The sequence below is a fragment of the Nicotiana tabacum genome, chromosome 19 (genome assembly GCF_000715075.1).
Source record: "Nicotiana tabacum cultivar K326 chromosome 19, ASM71507v2, whole genome shotgun sequence".
NCBI lineage: Eukaryota > Viridiplantae > Streptophyta > Magnoliopsida > Solanales > Solanaceae > Nicotiana > Nicotiana tabacum.
In genome coordinates, this window is record NC_134098.1 from 61,978,222 (window position 1) to 61,994,536 (window position 16,315).

The window sequence follows — 16,315 nt, forward strand, 5'->3', positions numbered from 1 at the left end:
AAAACATATTTTCGCATTTTGTTTTAGTATTAGTCACATAAATAACAATAATTTCATATAATATTTCCACATAAGTTCTTATAGATCACAATAACGTATTTGAAAACTTCCATTGGACATGATTTCTTCATCTATTGAGCTAGCTAAATATAAAAATATCTATTATTTTAAAAAAAATTCTTTTTAACTTTTATTTTATAATTTTATATAACTACCTAAATTTTAAAAAAAAAGTTTATACTCATTAATATGGGTACACGCGCAAAGCACGTACACTAGCACCAGTATCGTATAAACATTTTTAGTGTAGACAGTGAATAAAACTTAAACTCAAAGCAAAGCTAACCGACCTGCTTAAACTGTTGAACTTCAAATTCACCTAACTAAATATTGGATTATAATGTTAATCTTTGGTTAATAAATATTACCACGTCATGCGGTGCAAATTCAAACATTTTGACTTTTTGATAATAAGATTTGCCGTCCAAAACGATATATATTCTGGAGGAGGCGGCAACAGGAGACTGGAAAAGGCATTTGAAGACCAACCCTGGACCACTTGCCTCATGAGATTGATGCTAAAATGAGCCCACTAAATAAAAAGAGACCAATCCTACGCTTATCCAAATTGTAAGATTAAAACGTGCAACTCCATTACACCAAGGATTGCCCTCCTAAACTCAATTCGTGAGGGACACTTCATCTTCATACCGCAGAATTAGACTAATCATTCATCTAATCTTTCTTCTAGAAAACCAATTCCCCATAGATAAAGACAAATCATTTGCCCAATATGATTCCGTGACTCAACAGCGTTACGGATGTACATAGAATCTTCTTGGGCAGACCAAGTTGAGCAGGCCAAACCTACTATTTTTTACACGAATTACATATTCTTTTTATATAAAAATATCTTTTAATGCAAACTCTAAACTCACAGACTCTAAATACAATATCTGCATCTCCACAGAAGACAACAAGTGTAAACATACTAACTTTGAACTTATGGACACGAAATTGATGCAACAATGACATTTCACATCCATTAACTTCATTTTTTTTTTGTGTGTGTGTGTTGGGTGTGGGTGGGGATGAGGGGGACAGCAGTATGGGGGTAGCTTGTGCAATAAAAGATGGGAAGGGATGGTTTTTCCTCTACCATGGGCCTATATAATTATTTGAAGCTTACCAAGAGTTTGCATTCGCTTGGTTTAGCTTCGGAACTCAATGATGGGTCCACTCCATTCTCCTTTTACTTGGTGTTACAGGATTCAAACTCATGGTGTGCGCGTCATACTACCTCTGCGAATCTGCCATTCAAAATCTAACCTGCTTGGAGCAACAAAAATTGAATATTTTATATAAACAATTCACAGAAGTACCCAGAATGTACCAAATTCAAATTAGATCATGATAACAGGCTATACATGTTAAAGCAAGACAATGGGATAGCAAATTAAACCAAGAAGCCGAGGCTGCAAATTGGATTACATAACACTGAGCATTAGTAAAGAAAGCACAGTACTGACATGGCCAATTGTTTATAACAATTTTCAAACTGAAACAATAATCTCTACTTTCTTTCCCCACCAAACCCTCTCCGAAAAAATAAAAATAAAGGACAAGTCATCTTAGCATTTATTTGCAGCAAAAAGTCATCTTAGCATTTATTTGCAGCAAAACATAAAAGAAATAGCGCAAGGCTCAGGACAAGATCGAGTATATCTTTGATAACAGAGAGCAGACTACTTGACCGCCCAATGCAGTTACCCTTGTTTTATTTTAGTATAACGCAGCAATGCAGCGTCATATTACAGGGGCTGCGCTGCACCTCGTGGAGTCTCCACAGAAGAGGCCAATCCAGCAATTAAAACAATCAGGTATAGCAGGTTCTGCTAAATTACATAAACAGCAGAAAAACATTATATATTGCAGAAAACATTTTCTAAAGAAAACCCATAACTAGATACACAGGAGGGGGACCACCAATCCCAACCCCGCAGTAAACATTAGTATTTAAGTATTAGGGAAAAAGATTATAACACCCATCGAAGCTGAAGAATATAATGTGAATAGACAACCTCAAGGTTTTGTCGCATGAAAAAGTTAAAAGAAACTTTCCAAATTCTTTTCTCTGGACCCTCCAAGGGATTAAACCATGTCCGGTGCTCTTCGTAGTTGCACCTACAGGATTAAAAGGCCCAGCTTAATAATAATGTAACCATGCTGAGAATTGAGAAATAGAATTTACCTTCTGTACAGAAAATGTCAAGCCAAAAACCAGCTACATTTTCCCATTAGTCTCCATGGAAAAAAAGTGTCCACCAGCAACGAGATGGGCAATGTAAATACTTTCCTTCATACAAGGCGAAAAGCACCACAAAAGTAACACCCAACTTCCTGAAATGAACAAACAAGAGAAAAAGATGAGAATGAAAAGCTCTTGCCAATTAAACAGCAATATAGCTACCAAATAACCATAGCAATGATTTGATCACAAAGCACCTGGCTTTCAGTAAGGAAACAGAAAAACCCTCCCATTGATGTAGTATTATAAAGATACACTTCAACTTTGTTTTACTTCACAACATCATTGCAAAGGAAATGAACAAACCTGAGCGACAGTAAGAATGCTCAGGTCCCAGGAACATGTGTCATTCCATTTTTCCTCCATTAAAAACAAAAGGAAGACGGAGAAGTTACTTTTGACCACAGAAACAGAAATTGCAAAAAAAAATAAAAAAAAATAACCATTCAATCACTTAATGACAATCATGTCGATTAAGAAGAATCAATAAAATAATCAATATCTAAATGTTACTCCATGTTACACAAATTACAAATTACAGTGGCAGAAGAATTAATCAAGAATTACAAGTGTGGGACTTTAACCCATAAGGGAACTACAATTTGCATTGAGTTGCCATGTTGCTGCTCAACTTTCAAATCTGATCGGCAATTGCTGCCAATACAGTAACTCCCAAGTAGCTTGCGTGTGATGATTTCATGCGAAGGATCCTTCCGTACCTCACCTTTTATATCAATAATGTTTATTCTGTTTGTTGTCCCTTTTAAGCTGAACCTTCAACTTCTTACTACCTAATTGGCAACCATTCATCATATTGATTGCAGTTTGCGCGGCTGCTGGAGAGTCATAACTTACAAATCCTGCAGAATGAAGTCGTAAGCTAAATAGCGAGAACACTAATTTTGATTGACAGTAACCTAGCATCTCAAGGTCCCTACCAAAACATTTGCTAACACCAGTAGCTTTGTCAACAAAAACCTTGGCACTCAAGACCCTACCAAACGGCTGAAACGAATTTGCAAGATCTTGATCACCAAATTCTTGAGGAATATGATAAATAAATAGATTAGCACCAGGTGGACCTGTAAACAAAAAAATTAAGTTTTAATAAATGTGGTTTAATTTCTACATATTCAACTATCACTGGCAAGTAATGTTTAAGCAATTCAAGTGACATCTCTACCACTCAATCACATAAAGTGGTACAAACGACAAATTTACAAACTTGTGCAATGTTTAATTCGAGTTCCCTCCGATTCATTTTATGTGCGGTGTTTGGCTAGAACGGAGTTTAAGAAAGAAACATAGATCGTTGAAACTTGTGGTATTAAACATGCCATGACATTTATGTGGTTATAAAAGCAAGTGATTAAAGGTAAGTGGGAAATTTAAAGTTAAATGCTTCCAAACACAGAAACGTATCAATTCTTTTTGAAATAACTAAAAAGGAAAGATTGTTACTTAAAATGGAACAGAGGGAGCAGAAAAAGGAAAGAAAACTGTATTAGATGTCATTGGATAGAGATCAAATGCATTCATGGGATCCTATATAAATAAGTAAAATCAAAGATAATAGATTCTACTATCATCAATACCAGTCACAGAAAGGCCTAAAAAGAAAACTTGGTGTCATATATACATGACTGATTTCTCTACTACTATTTACTATTAGGTTCTTTCCTTGCAATAAAAGTACTAAATCACCAACCAGCACTCCGCTAATTATCAATGATGTGGAACATGTTCCACAAGATAATTAGCCAAAAGATACGCAAGCAGCCATATTCAGCAGAATGCCCTAACAGCCCCTAGGTTAGGGACTGTACCTGATAAGCTAGAGAATTTGTAGAGCTAAACGCATCGCAAAGTAAAGGTTCAACAACCTTCAACCTGACCCCCTGTACTTGAATTGACACTTGAAGATGCTGCAGAATGACTGTTTGCAGTACTAGGGGGCATCGAGCCGGGAGAACCACTTGGTGGTCTGGTATTCATAACGGCTCCAGGATATGGCATGGGATACTGAAGCCCTGGAACAGCTGGGTAAGCAGATCCAACATAACTTCCAGGTGACATGGCATAATTTCTCGGGCTAATTCCAGGTGAAAGATCAGGTGCACCTCCACGTAGAGCACTTGCTTGGTTTATTGGTGGAACTATATTCTGAAATGTGGGCTGATTCTGCACCGATGGTAGGCGATACTGCATGAGTCCATACGCCCCAGGAGTCTGCAAAGTGAGCATATTAACTTGCATTGACCTTTAAATTGATTAGCAAAACCAGAATGACAAAGAAAAGTAATAGATGATGGAATTAAGGGAAAGGATCGTGCCAATTCACATCGAGAAATGTAATAAATGATGGAATTGAGGAAGCCAATCCACATCATATTCAGAGCAAAATAACAAGGCATTAAGCTTGATAACCAAATTTACTGGTGAATACAAGTCAACCAACCTGATAACCGTAGCCATTGTATGGTGGCATGTAACCCATTGGTAAAGCTCCAAACAAAGAAGGATGCTGTCTAGAGTCGGAAGCATTAGAAGCCTGAGATAGAGCTTTCTGAGCCCTCCTGGCTTGCCTTTCCTTTTCTGTATCTGCCCATTTGACTACCAGAGGGACAGTGGAACCCTGGAAAAAAAGTGTGACTAATTTGATAACAATATCTCCAGCAAATGGAAGTCATGAATAAGTGAAACTTAACATCACATCAAAACTTGATAAAAGAATTCAGTTAAGAATTAAGATGCAGAAATCCTCTTAATGAAAAGATAACTAATCCACTTAAACAACTTTGGCATCCTTTTCCAGACAAACTAAATTCTCATAGTAAAGTTGTTGGCAAATTGCAACAGAAATGCTGACCGATCCAGGTCATCACTTGCTCTCAACTCCAATAAACTTCTAATCAAGTATTCAACTTCCAGGGACAGAGTCCAGACAAGAGTGTATATGCAAATCAAATAGCATAGCAGTAACAAGCACTTTCGACAGTTGATGCGAATTAAAAATTCCCTAAATGAATGAGCTCTCTGAAGGAATCAAGTGTCAATCCCATAACATGAATATTTAAGTTTTCTTTTACAGCAAATAATCTTTCAACAAAATGAATTATTAGATATCATTCTCCAAGTATGAGATAAATTAGAATAAACAGTTGCAATCTAGCATCTCAATAATTCAGTCAAGAGCCTCAAAGACATAACAACCCCACACATGAATGCCATGTCAAAATGGCTTAGAAAAAAATCACCAGATAATGTTTTGAATTCCTCTGAACAGCAAATGGCAGCAAAATAAGCCATTCACATAAATAGACCACATGCTGACTGACAGATGACCCCAATCTAAATCCAAAACATATGCTGCTTTCATGATGACAGATGCTATTCCTGCAAGGAGTACTTAGAGAACTAACAGGACAAATGTACAAAAAGGTTACTCCATCCTGAATGTCTAACAAATTATACAGCTCCAGAGAAAAGACTATCACCAGATCGACTGCTTAAGGAACACCCACTCTAAAATCACTGCAACTTATGAAATCCTATTCCTTTTATGCACAAACGTTATACATATGGCCACTATGCAAACTTAAAAATCAATTTCAAGAACTCCGTTTCAGCAGTCAAAATACTTGCAGATTGATGCAAACCTCCATTTTATGCTTTCCATTGAGAGCCTCTATTGCTGCAACTGCTTGCTCTTTTTTCTCGTACTTCAGAAAAGCACATCCTTCAAGAAAGAAGATATTTTTAGGAGATGAACTATTTTCTCCCTCAGAAAACCATTAAACTTTAGAGAGATAATACCAGGTATACCTTTACTAGTTTGCTGAGAACCTCTGAGAATCTGCAAATCTTTAATGACTCCATATTGAGAGAACAAGGCAGATACTTCAGGATCAGAAACATTCTTTGGAAGCATACCAACAAAAAGCTTGTGCTCTGGATTTCAGGTTAATTTCAGGTTAAGTTAAAGAACAAAAGAAAAGAAGAAAAAGAAAACATGAGAGAAAATAGTCTAGTTAGTATCACAAAAACAAAAAGGATGACAATAGCAGGAGCAGATCTTAAGATAAAAAGCGGACAAAAAACAATGAAAAGAAGTTGGAACAACTATGATAACAAGAGAATTTAAATTATAGTAGACCTAGTCTTTCCAACTCGCCATCAGCATACTTCACTTGCAACGGACTAGAAGCCTGAATTGGAAACAGAGAGCAACACGACTTATTAACAAGAAATACAAGCAAACATGTGATGCTGATATAAAAGAACTGCAGACATAAATAAACTTAATAAGCTTAACGTGTACTGGTATCTACTCCCAGTCCAAAGATCAGCATTGAAACTTAATCACTTCACTATAATATGCAAGAGTTCAAATGCTTATTTAGAATATAAATGAAGTTAAGACATGCATACAGTTTAATAGTCAGGTTACTGTGGGAAACCATAAAGATCCAAAGGACATTAGAAGAAATTCGGTTTCTTGACCAATCTATGATGCAAACGCCTCTACTATCTCTGCTACTCCTCTTGGATTCTTAAGGGTAACTCTATGGTAGCCCCGTGATCGCTGCTACTTCATATTTCTTCTTTTTTATTTTGGGATAGGTTCACTGCTATTTCATTCAACAAACTATGACATTTAGTAAGAAATAGATTACTCTAGAGAGGGATGTCAGTATTTATTGTTTTTCTCTTTTTTGAAAGTGTTCTTCTTCACCTAGACGAAAATCAGAAAGGAACAGAGAAGTGGTGAAAAGCATAAGACCCATATTGGATCAATATATCCAGTCTTCGCCTTTTTTGTTTTTACTTGCACAACGCACAGGAGCTGCACTGTCCGCCCAACACCCCAGCTGGCGTGCAACTTTCTCCATACGCTTCTTGGTTCTCTCCTGATATGATTTGCTAAAAGTTCTTACAGCTGCCACTGTACTCTCAGTAAGTCGCCAGCTTAATTCTCGAGTCCTCTACTTAGACTTAGTATGTAATGAAGATTTCCCCTCTTACGGATTTTGCCTTTCTGCTTGTACTAACATACTGAGTAAGTTTCTTTAGTCAGTCAAGACTGATCACTCACCGTCCTTTCTAGTTTCCACTATTTGGAAATATCAAATGAAGTGAAGTGAAGCTTGAACCCAGAATTCAAGTCTTTGATAATGCCCACTCCCAACTGGGAAAGCCTTTAGCCTCAAAAAACAATCTGCTTTCCTACATTCTACATGTTGAAAGTCAAAAACACATAGAAGATGCCATAACATTCCTCTGAAATATAGAGTCAGCCAGTTGAATTTCATAGCCATTATCAACCTCAAAACTGTTAAATCAACAATTACAGGTCATATATTTCGGACCATTTCTCAATTACATGTCAGATATAGTAACGGTCAGATATAATAACATTCCACGTCTCTCTATATTTTATACAAAAGACTTAAAGAAGCACAAAACCAGCAGGCGTAAAAATCTTAGTACATAAAATGAAAATATATTCAACAGGCCGTGAAAAATGAGGTAGTTAATTATCAAAATCATAGAATTACAGAACAGTGCAGAGATTCCACAGCATTACAATTTACAAGAAACATAAATCTTCTTAGTTAGCTAAGGAAGGTCCTTTATTATCAATTACAGTGAATTAATGAACAATGGCATTACAGCAACACGAATCTTCTTAACTAATTAAGTAACTTAATTAATTATCAAAAGTGAATTACAAGTTATTCAAAAATCTTCAATTAATGAAGTAAAAAACGCAATGTATGTACTCATTAATTAGGAAATAGAAGAAAACTGACTCCGGGAAGCGTCTTCTTATTGTGACATGCATTAACAGCCTTATCCGCTTCTTCTCTCGACGGACAGATCACGAAGCAACAACCTGAAAACAACAGGTTAGGATTTTGAGAATGTTAAACACGAATCTAGAGAGTACGAATCTATAAAAAAAGAATGAAAAAAAAAGAGAAATGTTGCTGCAATTGCACATTTGCGATCCAAAAATTGGGCGGAGAAGTAGAGGTAACCTCGAGAAGCACGGGTAGTCTTGTCTTTGATGATGTTGACTTCGTCAACGATAGCAAACTCTTGAAACATTGCGAGGAGTTGTGCTTCCGTCATGTGCTTCGGTACTTGACCTACGAACAACTTCACGCACTCCTCGCTCTCCTGCTTCCGTTCCTCCTGCGACTCCGCCATTACTGCCACCGCTCTCTCTCTCTCTCTCACACACACACACACACACGCACACGCACTGTCGTTCTCTCTCTAACAAGTCTTCGACAACTGTGTCGATCTCTCTCTTTCACTTTCTCTCTCTGTTAAACACTTTAATTTCTGACTATTTTTCTTCTTCTCCGCCGGGTCTTCGCTGATTTCGGGCAATTAGGGAATTTCAAAATGGCAAATTAGATCTTCACCATTTTTAAATTCATATTCTCGAGTTTTCCTTAATACCCTTGGTTTATCTTGTTTATTACAAGATTACCACCGAACTTTTTCAATTTTCTTCGCTGTTTTGGGGGGAATTACGGAGATTTGACATGGCAATAAGAAAATTAGAGAATTTCTAAAAGATGGCAAAGATGGATATAATCAAACATCTTTTTGTTGGTATTATTAGCTTCATTTAATGCCATGGTTTTTGTAGTATATTACAAGATTGCCACTGTAGTATTGCTGCTACTTGGCACGGCCAGTTGACAGAGGGGAGACGTCGGCGATGATTGTTTGTCATAAATTCGACAGAAAGACAGTATATAAGAATAGTTTAATGAAGATCTGAAACAGCTTGCACTCCCATTTACGTAATTACCCCTTTTGTTTAAAAATGTCTGCTGTCTGGTCCCACGTTTCCAGTTGTTTTTCTCTTTTCTTTTCTTTTCTTTTTTCAGAGACGGATAATTCCATGAGAGGGGCCTACTTCACTATTCAGCATTACTGTGTTTACCTTGGAATGGCAAGTAACCGGGTAACGTGCAAAAATATTCAATTTTGGAGACACTATTTAAGTTACTCGGCTTTCTGACCACTTAAACTTGTCGAATTTTTAAAAGCTGATACTTCAACTTTTCACTTTTTTATTTGAATATTCAAATTTATTTTTTTCGTAACTAATAAACACATCTAATAATTGACCATGCGCGCATTTATTATACATATACATACGTGTCCCTAACCCAATTGATCGGGTCCCCCCCCCCCTTATTCCATAGACCGAAGCCCCTTCTCTCATTTTACATCTCTCTAACCAAACCCTCGCCTGTTAAACCTAGGTTACGAATGGCCTGAAAAATCACTCTGCCCCTTCCAAAATCGATCATAATCACTTACCCTTTTTTTCGTTTATTGTCTGTTAATCTCGTTCTGATCGAGCTTCATTTGTTATGTGCTTTCAATTTCAGTGACATTATAGGATCTGAAGGTTCGTTTGTCTCTTTTGATGTCGTTTTCTCTTTTGTCATCTAATTTCTTATGAAATAATGCTTGATAGTCAAAGTTATTTTTTGTCTACATGCATGAATTATTTTGTTATTTGGGATTTTAATTTAGAGTTTTTTGGGAAAACATTCGAATCTTAACTTTATTTTATGTATTTTGTCTTTTTTATGACTGATCTGGCATTTAGAATTAAAAAATTAGGGTTTTTTGGCATATCAAAATATTCTTGTCTCCCACTATGATAAAGTTAAGGCTCTTTAGGGTTAAAGTGTATCTAACTTGGCTTTTTCTTTTTTTATATAGGTTTCAATGGTTGTATATGTCAAATTACAGTTTCATCATCTAGGGTGGTTGGTGGCCGACCTATTTATGAGATATGTAAATGGCGAATTTGGCCAGTTGTTCTACATGTTGACATTAATGAATTGCATATAATTCGTTTTAATGAGTGAGCTAAGGATATGGGGTACTTAACAGTAGACAAATATGCATGTAAAATTAACAAACAGGGAGAATTTTGATTTCTGAAATATGATGTTGGTGTGTTAGCTTTGTGCAAAGACCTTAAGGGTGGGGATTTATTGATGTGTATCTATGTCACATAATTAATACACCATGTGTAGATTTAGATCTGGATGAAATGTTGAGTAGTGGTGGTATAAATGTGGACCACATTGATGTTCAACCATGTGGCTTTAATGAAATACCACATGGACAAACAAGTGATGTCAATGCTAGGGCAACAAACTCACTTAACAATGATATAAATAGGGGCAATAACACTCATGGAAGGGTAAAGAGAGGGTTGTTGATATAGAAGCGGATATAGAAGAGTCTAGTGAAGATGAAGGTGAGTTCTACAACTTTTATTTAGCAACTGATTATGAGGGAGATGTTGATGAGGGTGATGAGGGAAGTTTTGAGAGTGAGCATAGTGATTACGAGGCTATTTTTTATGATGATGATGACACAAATGAGTCATTATATGGTGATGATAAGGATATTCTTGGAATGAAGTTATTGCTGCTAGACAGGCTAAAGTGAATGAAAATATAGTAAATTAAGATCTAGTGAAGTTAATACTGATGAGATACATAGTGGACATGTAGGTATAGACCCTGATTTTGAAGACATGTATAAGGACAGGGGTTCCAAATATGTTGGGAAGTTGGGAAGGGATGAGCAATACCTAGACAGTTCAGATCCAGGTAGTGAGGATACATATGATGAAGTTGTAACACTCCGTAAATCTGGATTAGGTGTGGACGTATTTAATGAGTATTAATATGATATATTAGACATATGAAGTCCTATCGGGATGAGTATGGATGTAAATAGTTATTTTGGAATCAAGACGGAGAGTGAGGTGCATAAGATTTGATAAAATCGACTAAGTTTATAGAAGTTCTATCTTATAGAAAGATTTCATGAAAATATGTTGGGACTTTGGAAATCATATAACATAGAAGTTGTAGACCTTTGAAATACCTTTCTAATGATATATTATTGAGACCGAACAGACCTCTGCGCAAAAAGTTATACGTATTTTACTGGACAATGCGCAGTCTGCACGCTCATGTGTGCGCCCAGATGTTCCCATACACGGCCGTGCACTTGTGGTAGTGCCACTACCTTTGATGAACGTTCATGTGCATGTTTGGGCCTTCAGCTACATGAGGGCGCACCCGAAAAGTCATTTTATAAGCCCTACCTCGTCCCCCACACCCCAAAACACAAAAACTTGCTCTAGAAAGGGAAGCTCTCAAGAACCTAACTTCCTCCAACGTCCCTCCATCATCCAAGGTAAGTTCTAATAATGATTCTACGTTAATTTTAATTTTCCAACACCTTATTAACATGAGTAGACCCTTCAAATCATTATATATTCGATCAAGACATCATTGTTGAGAAAAGAAACCCTAGAACTTGAATTCAAGAGGATTGAACATCAAAAGATAATATCTTCACCCTCTAATTGATTATAGCATTGAATTAATAATTGCTGACTCTAAGTTGATGAGATATGAGTTGATGATTTTGATAGAAAATCATGAACGGACATAGGTATTGGTTGTTGATTATTAGTTAAGGGTGTTGTTTATCTTATAGGTGATGAAGGATGATATTATTTATAAGAAATTTTAGATTTTAGAATTTATCTAGGAGTAAAAAAATGGGGTTGTTGGGTGTAGAGACACCATTAATGAGGGCTATGAGGCTTTAAGCCCATAAGGTATTTGATAAAATGCCCAAGTGACTAAAACATTAGTATTAGTGCTGATATTGGCTCCCTTTGATATATATTGTCATAGATTATCGTTGAAAGAGGCGACGGACATTGTAATATGCTTAAAAAGGCCAAAGTCAAGGTATGTGAGGCTAACTCTCTATGTTTGGGAATGTTAATGATTCTCCCTACACTATGTTTCTTTTACGACGTTATTAACTGCCTCAGAAATATAGTTAAGTCTAGTTCCTTGAATAGTTACACAACTTCTATTATCTAGTTTCGTAACTCGTTCATGACTTTCATTCTGAATGTTGTGAGCTCAGTGCGTAATCAATATAGACTTTGGTTTGATGCCCATGAGTCTCAGTCCAAATTACTCAGCATGTCATAAATAGTTGAACTTTTAGTTTTTTTAATTAGTTCATGAATACATGTCTCAATCTAATCCTATTTAGTAAGAGGGCTTATCGGGCGGACCAGACGGATAATTACGCTTAACAGTTTGGCATATCAGTTATCAGATTATAAATACAGTAATCCGCTAGCCATCCAATAAGATAGCGGGCAGATTGGTATCGGAGTAGAGATTATCGCACAGTTATCGTGCGGTTATCGGCTAAACCAAATAGAAATCTTTTGAACAATCCTAGTCTTGTGAATACCAAATGGCCAAACTACATAGTTCATTAGATTTTATCATTTTAACTTACCATTCATAATCCTCAGTACATTACTCCATGAAGACTTGTCATGGATTATACAGAACAATCTCTCGAACAATTTTTTTGAATACTCCCAATAAAAATATAGGTAGAATTTGAAACTCTTGAACACCATGAAAAAAATGTGGGGATCACCTATGAAGGCTAAATCTGCTACTAAAACTTCAATTGAAAGGTCGTCTTTGCTATAACATTGAAAAGAAATAATAAGATGGAAATGGGTAAGTCTATCAACTTAATAAGTGATAACTGAAAACTTGAAGGTATTTTCACATTTATTTTCTGATAATACTCATGTAGCTTCTGATGATCCCATTTCTAAATAGAATTCATAGAGGTCGTGACTTTTTCTAGAAGAAATCAACTCTGTAACAAAGATACACATATTGTCATGCATAAGGAGGTAAACGTGTAAATATAAAAAATTTTAACGGATAAACGATTTATCTAATAAGAGAGTTGAGTAATCCACGCCCAAATCGTTAAGCCGTTAATTATAAAACTCAATCTGTTCACCATCCATTACCCCGATAACCCGATATCAATATGCCAATAAGCTATTGATTCGGTTTGGTTAACGGTTACGGTTCGATTTTGAACGGCCCTACTATTTAGCATTCTAGTATCATGTAACTCAGTATGATTCAGTATTTCAGTATCACGTATTGTAGTATGATTCTCAGTTCCTGAATTTAAATTCCTAAATGTTGAACACTTGTATTTAGGCCTGCGGCCGTAATTTATGCTTTATGCATGTTTGGGCCCGCGGTCGTAATTTATGCTTTATGCATGTTTGAGCCCGAGGCCGTAATTTATGCTTTATGCATGTTTGGGATAGAGGCCGTAGTTTATGCTTTATGTATTTTTAGGCCTGAGTTCATAGCTTGTGCACATATATATTGGGCCCGAGGCCATAGTTTATTGAGATAATTGAGGATTTACTGAAATATCCCAAATAATATTGGTGTAGATCATTCTTTAAAGATTTGAGTAAATATAATTTTGTGGATAACAATATGTCTGAAACTTTCAACAGCTGGATCATGTTTGATAGGCACAATTATATCATAACCATTTTAGAAGATATTATAGTGAAGGTTATGGAGAGGATGACTACCATGATAGAATTTGCAACAAGGTGGATTTTTTATATATCTCTTATGGCAATGGGGTACATAGAGGTACAATCTCAATATGCAATTAGGCATGAATTTAAATGGAATAGGGACACTGGGTATAAGATAAAACATGAGGTATAGAAACATATTATTGATTTTGCCAATAGAGAGTGCACATGTAAATCATGGTAGCTCAAAGGAATACAATGCTCCCATGAAATATGTGCAATGTTTTTTAGAAAATTTGAGCCTACTGACTATGTTGTTCATTGGTACAAGAAATAAACATACCTCAAGGCTTTCAGTTGTTACATTCAACCATTAATCAACATGGAGATGTGGCCATCAACTCAGAATCCCACTTTTAAGCCTCTTGTAATTATTAAGATGCCTGGTAGACCTAAGAAAAATAGAATAAAAGCTCACAATGAACTTAAAAAGAAGTTTGGTAAGAGATCAAGTAAAAGGACACCAATGACATGCTCTAATTGTAAGATAATAGGCCATAACAAGAAGGGGTGTCCTATACTGGTAAATGATAAGATAATGCATTCATATGTTTTGTGTTTGTGACCTCCATTTTGTTTCTTTAACTCCTTTTTTTTTCGAAAATTTCATAAAGGACAAGGATCTGGAACTATTAGTACCAGAAATGCTAATACTATTCAAGGAACAACCCAACCATAAGCTGCTGAAAGTGGATCTGGAACTGCTGGTACTAGAAGTACTCAAGCTACTCGGGTTGCTCAAAGAATAACTCAACCATCAGTTGCTGCAAGTGAATCTGGAACTGCTGGTACTAGAATACTCAACCATCAACTGCTAGACGTGCATCTGTAAGTTTTTATTTTTTACTTTAGTTAAGTTGTAACTCAACCATCATTTTTTACATTATTAGATAATAATTTATCCTATATCAGGATACTGGGAGTATGTGAGCAAGGACTTTTGAGGATATTCTATCTAGTGTTAGAGGAAGACCAAAAGCTATTGCACTTCAAGGAAGACCAAGAACTGCTGGATTTGGTGTCTTGTTTAGAGATTCAGAGACAATGATAGGAATGGTAAGTAATTTGGATTTGGAGTTTTATTTAGAGATTAGTAGTTTGGATGCTAATTTGACCTTCTATGCAGTGTGGATCAAGAGATATGGTACTTAATATTCCTACAAAAATAATGGATGTTGGGCAGACTAATATTGATCTTGGATACAGTGCACCTGGACTAAGAGGCAAGGAAGAAATGCAATAACACAAAGGCAACTTCAACAACAGTTGAGGAGAAGACAAACTCAAGCAAGCCTTAGCCAATCTCAAGTTCATTCCTCATCTCAATCAAGCCAATATCAATGTCCCAACTTGAGTCAATCTCAGCAAAACATCAACCACTCTCAACCATAATGATCTACTGAATATTTTTTTTTGTGATAGCTTAAGTCTGTTAGTTGCAGAACTTACTTTGTTGGTTATCTATGGATGTTTAAGTATGACTTTTATTTTGGCATAGTGTTAAAATTATTTCTGCTACTAGACAACTTTCAGTAGCTAATTTTGTCCACCAATATGGCTGATTGAACCTGGTTGTTTATATATGTCTGCTTGTTTATGTCAAACATTGCTTTTCATTCCAAACAAAAATCATCATACATTTTGTCATTTTTATTGTATATAGGGTTATGAAGAACCATATAATATACGTTAATAACTAACTAGACTAAGAAGGAAATTACAATGATTAGTGCTAATACAACAACTTAAGTTACAATGATCTTCACCCTCTTCTTACGCTGCAATCTCTCTCTCTCTCTCTCTCTCTCTCTCTCTCTCTCTCTCTCTCTCTCTCTCTCTCTCTCTCTCTCTAATTCTTGATAACAACCCTAACATCACTTATTTGTAGTGATCTGGAAGCGATGGGTCAAACTACCTAAAATAAATTATAATAATTACTTTGACCATAATTTGAGCAGTCATAAAACCTTCTTCCTGGATTTGTTGGTTTTCAAGTGATGCAAAACTTAGTTTCAACTCCACAATGACAAAATATACAACTTTCTATCATTTTTACGGTCTGAAAAAAGAAAAAAAAATAGAAATGGAGCTTCAGATTTTTACAAAATAGAGGAATGGAGCTTCAGATTTTAAAAAATGGAGTAATATGGTATTTTTTAAGGAATGAATAATAACTCGCTTAAATACAATCCATTTTATACCGTTGGCGTTGGGAAGAGGGCTTTCACGCTTCTGTGCGTCGTGTTCCTCAGACAACCTGCTGATTAGGACCACCTTACGCTACATGGACATGGTCAATGGTCAAATGTGCTTATTAGTTACATGAAAAATGAGTTCGAGTGTTCAAATGAAAAAGTTGAAAGTTCATGTGTCGGCTTTTAAAAAACTGATAAGTTTAAGTGGCTAGGAAGCCATTCCAGCAAAGGGTGGAGAAGTGTCACACTTTCGTGGATTGATCGAGTGTAGCGTACTGA

General features: G+C 36.0%; 1 protein-coding gene across 3 annotated transcripts; it reads right to left on the bottom strand.

The window, feature by feature from the left end:
- Positions 1-441: 441 nt before the first annotated feature.
- Positions 442-9,015, bottom strand: LOC107761631 (RNA-binding protein BRN1). Of its 3 annotated transcripts, none has more exons than XM_075237809.1 (13): positions 8,350-9,015; positions 8,122-8,204; positions 6,465-6,516; positions 6,134-6,259; positions 5,968-6,047; positions 4,767-4,943; positions 4,192-4,537; positions 3,247-3,390; positions 2,615-3,168; positions 2,252-2,400; positions 2,082-2,184; positions 1,190-1,329; positions 442-867 (listed from the first exon to the last, which is right to left on the bottom strand). In XM_075237809.1, the coding sequence occupies exons 1-9, from the start codon at positions 8,519-8,521 to the stop codon at positions 3,041-3,043; spliced, it is 1,308 nt and encodes a 435-aa protein (XP_075093910.1). In that variant the 5' UTR covers positions 8,522-9,015; the 3' UTR covers positions 442-867; positions 1,190-1,329; positions 2,082-2,184; positions 2,252-2,400; positions 2,615-3,040. The 3 variants fall into 3 exon arrangements, with proteins under 3 accessions (XP_075093910.1, XP_075093909.1, XP_016435359.1); XM_075237808.1 differs by having other exon boundaries at positions 442-870; XM_016579873.2 differs by having other exon boundaries at positions 442-2,184; positions 2,252-3,168.
- Positions 9,016-16,315: the final 7,300 nt, after the last annotated feature.